Genomic DNA, 9329 nt, shown 5'->3' with positions numbered 1-9329 from the left:
CATATCCCCCCATATCGCCCCATAGAGACCCCATATCTCCCTATATAACCCTATAGAGACCCCATATCCCATATATACCCCATATATACCCCCTATATACCCCCTATATCCCCCATATAACCCCATATCCCCCCTATATCCCCCCATATCCCCCCTATATCCCCCCATAGACACCCCATATCCCCTATATACCCCCTATATCCCCCCTATATCCCCATATAACCCCCTATATTCCCCATACATCCCCTATATACCCCATATAACCCCATATATCCCCCCATATCCCTATAAAGCCCCATATATCCCCCATATAACCCCATATAACCCCATATATCCCCATATACCCCCACATAACCCCATATATATCCCATATATATCCCGTATAACCCCATATAGCCCTATATACCCCCTATATCCCCCATATAACCCCATATATCCCCATATAACCCCATATATATTCCATATACCCCATATATCCCCTATATATCCCCTATATCCCCCATATCTCCCCATATACCCCCATATAACCCCATATATCCCCCATATAACCCCATATAACCCCATATCCCCCCATATAACCCCATATATCCCCATATCCCCCCTATATCCCCCCATAACCACCCCATATCCCATATATATCCCCTATATTCCATATAAATCCCCTATATCCCCACAGTGAACGTGGCCTGGATGCACATCCTGGCCTATATACCCCATATAACCCCATATATCCCCTATATACCCCATATAACCCCATATAACCCCATTGAACCCATATATCCCCCATATCCCCCCATATAACCCCATATATCCCCATATAACCCCATATATCCCCCATATAACCCCATATATCCCCATATAACCCCATATATCCCCCATATAACCCCATATCCCCCATATACCCCATATCCCCCCATATATCCCCATATAACCCCCTATATTCCCCATACATCCCCTATATACCCCATATAACCCCATATATCCCCCCTATATCCCCCCATATCCCTATAAAGCCCCATATATCCCCCATATAACTCCATATATACCCCATATAACCCCATATATCCCCATATACCCCCCATATATCCCTCATATATACCCCCTATATCCCCCATATAACCCCCTATATCCCCATATCCCATATATATCCCCCTATATCCCCCATATAACCCCATATCCCCCCTATATCCCCCCATAGACACCCCATATCCCCTATATACCCCATATAACCCCATATAACCCCATATCCCCCCATATAACCCCATATAACCCCATATAACCCCCATATAACCCCTTATAACCCCATATACCCCCACATAACCCCATATATATCCCATATATATCCCGTATAACCCCATATAGCCCTATATACCCCCTATATCCCCCCATATAACCCCATATACCCCCCATATAACCCCATATAACCCCATATCCCCCCATATATCCCCATACAACCCCATATACCCCATATATCCCCTATATATCCCCTATATCCCCCATATCTCCCCATATACCCCCATATAACCCCTATATCCCCCATATAACCCCATATCTCCCCATAGAACCCCATATCCCCCCATATAACCCCATATATACCCCATATAACCCCATATATATCCCTATAACCCCATATAGCCCTATATATCCCCTATATCCCCCATATAACCCCATATAACCCCATATATCCCCTATATAACCCCATATAACCCCATATCCCCCCATATATCCCCATATAACCCCATATCCCCCCACATATCCCCATATAACCCCATATATACCCCTATATCCCCCATATAACCCCCTATATCCCTCATATAACCCCATATAACGCCATATACCCATATAACCCCATATATCCCCATATATCCCCCATATAACCCATATATCCCCATATATCCCCCATATAACCCCATATATCCCATATAACCCCATATATCCCCATATAACCCCAACCCCATATACCCCATATACCCCCATATATCCCCTTTATATCCCATATATCCCCCATATAACCCCATATAACCCCATATACCCCCATATATCCCCATATAACCCCATATAACCCCATATAACCCCATATCCCCCCATATAACCCCATATAACCCCATATATCCCCCATATATCCCCATATAACCCCATATCCCCCCCTATATCCCCCATATACCCCATATAACCCCATATAACCCCATATCCCCCCCTATATACCCCATATAACCCCATATAACCCTATATCCCCCCCTATATCCCCCATATAACCCCATAACCCCATATATCCCCCATATAACCCCATATAACCCCATATAACCCCTATATCCCCCATATAACCCCATATCCCCCCATATATCCCCATATAACCCCATATATACCCCATATAACCCCAATATATACCCCATATAACCCCATATATCCCCATATATCCCCCATATATCCCCATATAACCCCATATATCCCCCATATAACCCCATATCCCCCCCTATATACCCCATATAACCCCATATAACCCCCATATATCCCCCATATCCCCCCATATACCCCATATATCCCCATATAACCCCATATATCCCCTATATCCCCCCATATAACCCCATATACCCCCACATAACCCCATATATATCCCATATATATCCCGTATAACCCCATATAGCCCTATATACCCCATATATCCCCCATATAACCCCATATATCCCCCATATAACCCCATATCCCCCCATATATCCCCATACAACCCCATATATACCCCATATACCCCATATATCCCCTATATATCCCCTATATCCCCCATATCTCCCCATATACCCCCATATATCCCCTATATACCCCATATAAACCCTATATATCCCCTATATCCCCCCATATCCCCCCATATAACCCCATATAACCCCATATAACCCCCATATAACCCCCATATATCCCCCATATCCCCCCATATATCCCCATATAACCCCATATATCCCCTATATCCCCCCATATACCCCCACATAACCCCATATATATCCCGTATAACCCCATATAGCCCTATATATCCCCTATATCCCCCATATAACCCCATATAACCCCATATATCCCCTATATCCCCCCATATAACCCCATATATACCCCCTATATTCCCCATATATCCCATATAACCCCATATATCCCCTATATACCCCCATATATCCCCCATATAACCCCATATAACCCCATATATCCCCCCATATAACCCCATATATACCCCCTATATTCCCCATATATCCCGTATAACCCCATATATCCCCTATATCCCCCCATATAACCCCATATCCCCCCATATAACCCCATATCCCCCCATAGAACCCCATATATCCCCCATATATCCCATATAACCCCAAATATCCCCCATATCCCCCCTATATCCCCCATATAACCCCCTATATCCCCCATATAACCCCATATCCCCCCATAGAACCCCATATATCCCATATAACCCCAAATATCCCCCATATCCCCACATATAACCCCATATCCCCCCTATATCCCCCATATAACCCCCTATATCCCCCATATAACCCCCTATATCCCCATATCCCATATATATCCCCCTATATCCACCATATAACCCCATATACCCCCATATAACCCCATATCCCCCCTATATCCCCCATATAACCCCATATAACCCCATATATCCCCCATATAACCCCATATATACCCCATATACCCCATATATACCCCATATACCCCATATACCCCCTATATACCCCCTATATACCCCATATAACCCCATATAGCCCCATTGAACCCCATATATCCCCATATAACCCCATATATCCCCCATATAACCCCATATAACCCCATATCCCCCCATATATCCCCATATCCCCTATATACCCACTATATCCCCCATATATCCCCATATAACCCCATATCCCCCCATATAACCCCATATCACCCCATATAACCCCATATAACCCCATATATCCCCTATATCCCCCCATATAACCCCATATCCCCGCATATAACCCCATATAACCCCATATATCCCCCATATCCCCCCATATAACCCCATATCCCCCCTATATCCCCCATATCCCCCCTATATCCCCCATATAACCCCCTATATCCCCCATATAACCCCCTATATCCCCATATCCCATATATATCCCCCTATATCCACCATATAACCCCATATATCCCCCATATACCCCGTATAACCCCATATCCCCCCCTATATCCCCCATATAACCCCATATAACCCCATATCCCCCCCTATATACCCCATATAACCCCATATAACCCCATATATCCCCCATATAACCCCATATAACCCCATATCCCCCCATATAACCCCATATAACCCCATATATCCCCCATATAACCCCATATAACCCCATATAACCCCATATAACCCCATATATCCCCCATATAACCCCATATAACCCCATATCCCCCCATATATCCCCATACAACCCCATATATACCCCATATACCCCATATATCCCCTATATAACCCCATATATCCCCCCTATATCCCCCCATATCCCTATAAAGCCCCATATATATCCCCATATAACCCCATATATCCCCCATATAACCCCATATATCCCCATATACCCCCATGTATCCCCTATATCCCCCCATATAACCCCATATATACCCCCTATATTCCCCATATATCCCATATAACCCCATATATCCCCTATATACCCCCATATATCCCCCATATAACCCCATATATCCCCATATAACCCCATATATCCCCCATATACCCCATATATCCCCTATATACCCCATATAACCCCATATCCCCCCATATAACCCCATATAACCCCATATAACCCCATATAACCCCATATAACCCCATATAACCCCCATATAACCCCATATAACCCCATATATCCCCATATAACCCCATATACCCCCATATAACCCCATATAACCCCATATATCCCCATATAACCCCATATCCCCCCATATAACCCCATATAACCCCATATACCCCCCATATAACCCCATATAACCCCGTATCCCCCCATATAACCCCATATATCCCCCATATAACCCCATATAACCCCATATAACCCCGTATCCCCCCATATAACCCCATATATCCCCCATATAACCCCATATAACCCCATATAACCCCCTATATCCCTCATATAACCCCATATCCCCCCCTATATCCCCCATATACCCCCATATATCCCATATAATCCCCCCTCTATCCCGCAGTGAACGTGGCCTGGCTCCACATCCTGGCCAGCCGCGCCGCCATCTTGTCTCCCTCCTCCGTCGGCGGCCGCGCCTTCTTCTGCACCGACTCCTCCCCCTACCTGTCATATGACGCCTTTACCGCTCTCCTATTGGGCCTCCGTTTAACCGGCCCACCAATCCCGCGCCGCCTCTTGTTCTTCTGGGCCAATCTGAACGCGTTTCTCTGGGCTTTGTCCCGCCTCCTTCTCCCTTCCGGTTTGAGGCCTACTTCCGGTCCGCTCCTGCTGCCTCACACCGCGGCCGCCGCTTGTACCCCGTTCACTGTCCGCACTTCCGCCCCGAGACGGAGCTTCGGGTATCGCCCCCTGGTGGGCTGGAGGACCGCCAGGAGCCGTACATTGCAATGGGCCAGGGGGCTTAACTAATGCATTGCAGTCTATGGGCGACTCTTTAGTAGCGCCCCCTAGTGGGCTGGAGGACCGCCATTAGAGTCTATGGGGACCCATTGGAGTCTATGGGCTCCCATTGGAATCTATGGGCTCCCATTGGAATCTATGGGGGTCTATGGGGGTCTGTGGGGGTCTATGGGGGTCTATGGGTGCCCATTGGAATCTATGGGGGTCTATGGGGGTCTGTGGGGGTCTATGGGTGCCCATTGGAATCTATGGGGGTCTGTGGGGGTCTATGGGGGTCTATGGGTGCCCATTGGAATCTATGGGGGTCTGTGGGGGTCTATGGGGGTCTATGGGCTCCCATTGGAATCTATGGGGGTCTATGGGGGTCTATGGGTGTCTATGGCTGCCCATTGGAATCTATGGGGACCTATGGGTGACTATGGGTGCCCATTGGAATCTATGGGTGTCTATGGGTGTCTATGGGCTCCCATTGGAAACTATGGGTGTCTATGGGTGTCTATGGGTGTCTATGGGCTCCCATTGGAATCTATGGAGGTCTATGGGGGTCTATGGGGGTCTATGGGTGCCCATTGGAATCTATGGGGGTCTATGGGTGTCTATGGATGTCTATGGGCTCCCATTGGAATCTATGGGCTCCTGTGGGTAACTATGGGCACCCATTGGCACCTGTTACCCATTAGCACCCATAGGAACCCATTGACACCTAAAGTAACCCATAGGAACCCATTGACACCTATAGGAACCCATTGACACCTATAGGAACCTATGGGTTCCCATTAGAATCTATAGGCTCCCATTGGAATCTATGGGCACCTCTTTGGGTAGCGCCCCCTAGTGGGCTGGAGGACCGCCAGGAGCCGTACATTGCAATGGGCCCGGGGGCTTAACTAACCCATTATAGTCTATGGGCGACTCTTTAGTAGCGCCCCCTAGTGGGCTGGAGGACTGTCCATCGACTCCCATAGGATCCCATAGGAACCCATTATAGTCTATGGGCGACTCTTTAGTAGCGCCCCCTAGTGGGCTGGAGGACCGCCATTAGAGTCTATGGGGACCCATTGGAGTCTATGGGCTCCCATTGGAATCTATGGGGACCTATGGGCTCCCATTGGAGTCTATGGGCCCCTATGGGCACCTATGGCCTCCCATTGGAATCTATGGGGACCTATGGGTTCCTATGGGCTCCCATTGGAATCTATGGGGATCTATGGGCTCCCATTGGAATCTATGGGGATCTATGGGCTCCCATTGGAATCTATGGGGATCTATGGGCATATATGGGCTCCCATTGGAATCTATGGGGACCTATGGGCTCCTATGGGCTCCCATTGGAATCTATGGGGACCTATGGGCACCCATTGGAATCTATGGGCTCTCATTGGAATCTATGGGGACCTATGGGCACCCATTGGAATCTATGGGCTCTCATTGGAATCTATGGGCTCCCATTGGAATCTGTGGGGACCCATTGGAGTCTATGGGGACCTATGGGCTCACATTGGAGTCTATGGGCCCCTATGGGCACCTATGGCCTCCCATTGGAGTCTATGGGCACCCATTGGAATCTATGGGGACCTATGGGCTCCTATGGGCTCCCATTGGAGTCTATGGGGACCTATGGGCTCCTATGGGCTCCCATTGGAGTCTATGGGGACCTATGGGCTCCCATTGGAGTCTATGGGCTCTCATTGGAATCTATGGGCACCTATGGCCTCCCATTGGAGTCTATGGGCACCCATTGGAATCTATGGGGACCTATGGGCTCCTATGGGCTCCCATTGGAATCTATGGGGACCTATGGGCACCCATTGGAATCTATGGGCTTTCATTGGAATCTATGGGGACCTATGGGCTCCTATGGGCTCCCATTGGAATCTATGGGGACCTATGGACTCCCATTGGAGTCTATGGGCACTTATGGGTGCCTATGGGCACCTGTGGGCTCCCATTGGGATCTATGGGCACCCATTGGCACCCATTGGAACCCATCAGCACCCATTGATGCCCATAGGAACCCATTGACACCCATAGGAGCTCACTGACACCCATAGGAACCCATTAGAACCCATAGGAATCCATTGGAGTCTATGGGCTCCCATTGGAATCTATGGGCGCCTCTTCGGGTAGCGCCCCCTAGTGGGCTGGAGGACCGCCCGGAGCCGTACATTGCAATGGGCCCGGGGGCTTAACTAATGCATTGCAGTCTAGCGCCCCCTAGTGGGCTGGAGGACCGCCATTAGAGTCTATGGGGACCCATTGGAGTCTATGGGCGCCTCTTTGAGTAGCGCCCCCTAGTGGGTTGGAGGACCGCCATTAGAGTCTATGGGGACCCATTGGAATCTATGGGGATCTATGGGCTCCCATTGGAGTCTATGGGGATCTATGGGCTCCCATTGGAATCTATGGGGACCTATGGGCATATATGGGCTCCCATTGGAATCTATGGGGATCTATGGGCTCCCATTGGAATCTATGGGGACCTATGGGCATATATGGGCTCCCATTGGAATCTATGGGGATCTATGGGCTCCCATTGGAATCTATGGGGATCTATGGGCTCCCATTGGAATCTATGGGGATCTATGGGCATATATGGGCTCCCATTGGAATCTATGGGGATCTATGGGCTCCCATAGGAATCTATGGGGACCTATGGGCATATATGGGCTCCCATTGGAATCTATGGGCACCTATGGGCTCCCATTGGAGTCTATGGGCACCCATTGGCACCCATTGAAACCCATCTGCACCTATTCATGCCCATAGGAACCCATTGACACCCATAGGAACCCATAGGAACCCATTGGAATCTATGGGCGCCTCTTTGGGTAGCGCCCCCTGGTGGCTTGGAGGACTGTCCATTGACACCCATAGGATCCCATAGTAACCCATTGGAATCTATGGGCTCCCATTATAGTCTATGGGCGCCTCTTTGGGTAGCGCCCCCTAGTGGCTTGGAGGACCGCCATTAGAGTCTATGGGCACCCATTGGAGTCTATGGACTCCCATAGGAATCTATGGGGACCCATTGGAATCTATAGGAATCTATGGGCTCCCATTGGAATCTATAGGCTCCCATTGGAATCTATAGGCACCCATAGGAATCTATAGGCTCCCATTGGAATCTATGGGCTCCCATTGGAATCTGTAGGCTCCCATAGGAATCTATAGGCTCCCATTGGATTCTATAGGCACCCATAGGAATCTATGGGCTCCCATTGGAATCTATGGGCTCCTATTGGAATCTATAGGCTCCCATTGGAATCTATGGGCTCCCATAGGAATCTATGGGCTCCCATTGGAATCTATAGGCTCCCATAGGAATCTATAGGCTCCCATTGGAATCTATAGGCTCCCATAGGAATCTATAGGCTCCCATTGGAATCTATAGGCACCCATTGGAATCTATAGGCTCCCATTGGAATCTATGGGCTCCCATTGGAATCTATAGGCTCCCATAGGAATCTATAGGCTCCCATTGGAATCTATAGGCTCCCATAGGAATCTATAGGCTCCCATTGGAATCTATAGGCTCCCATAGGAATCTATAGGCTCTCATAGGAATCTATGGGCTCCCATAGGAATCTATGGGCTCCCATTGGAATCTATGGGCTCCCATAGGAATCTATAGGCTCCCATTGGAATCTATAGGCTCCCATAGGAATCTATGGGCTCCCATAGGAATCTATAGGCTCCCATTGGAATCTATGGGCTCCCATAGGAATCTATAGCCTCCCATTGGAA

At 48.5% G+C, this 9329-nt stretch overlaps 1 protein-coding gene and 1 long non-coding RNA gene across 8 annotated transcripts in view; one reads left to right on the top strand and one right to left on the bottom strand.

Moving 5' to 3' along the window:
- The window catches only part of HSD3B7 (hydroxy-delta-5-steroid dehydrogenase, 3 beta- and steroid delta-isomerase 7), a 25243-nt gene extending 19635 nt beyond the window's left edge, over nucleotides 1-5608 (top strand). For 5 of the 7 annotated variants that reach the window (XM_085533235.1, XM_085533239.1, XM_085533234.1 and 2 more), the window contains one exon: nucleotides 5188-5608. In XM_085533235.1, the coding sequence (XP_085389361.1) occupies nucleotides 5188-5594 (407 nt within the window). In that variant the 3' untranslated portion in view covers nucleotides 5595-5608. Of the gene's footprint in view, nucleotides 1-676; nucleotides 817-5187 lie in introns of those variants that run through there. The other 2 variants (XR_014941055.1, XM_085533236.1) reach the window with 2 other exon arrangements.
- Nucleotides 5609-7708: 2100 nt separating this feature from the next.
- Nucleotides 7709-8434, bottom strand: LOC146751958 (uncharacterized). Its single transcript, XR_014941057.1, has 2 exons — nucleotides 8386-8434; nucleotides 7709-7858 (listed from the first exon to the last, which is right to left on the bottom strand). It is a non-coding gene; the product is annotated as an uncharacterized LOC146751958 (long non-coding RNA).
- Nucleotides 8435-9329: the final 895 nt, after the last annotated feature.

This window comes from Coturnix japonica, unplaced genomic scaffold (genome assembly GCF_054131305.1).
Source record: "Coturnix japonica strain WE unplaced genomic scaffold, WE-NBRP24 Scf058, whole genome shotgun sequence".
In the NCBI taxonomy this organism is placed as follows: Eukaryota; Metazoa; Chordata; class Aves; order Galliformes; family Phasianidae; genus Coturnix; species Coturnix japonica.
This window is presented reverse-complemented; position numbering and strand designations above follow the sequence as displayed.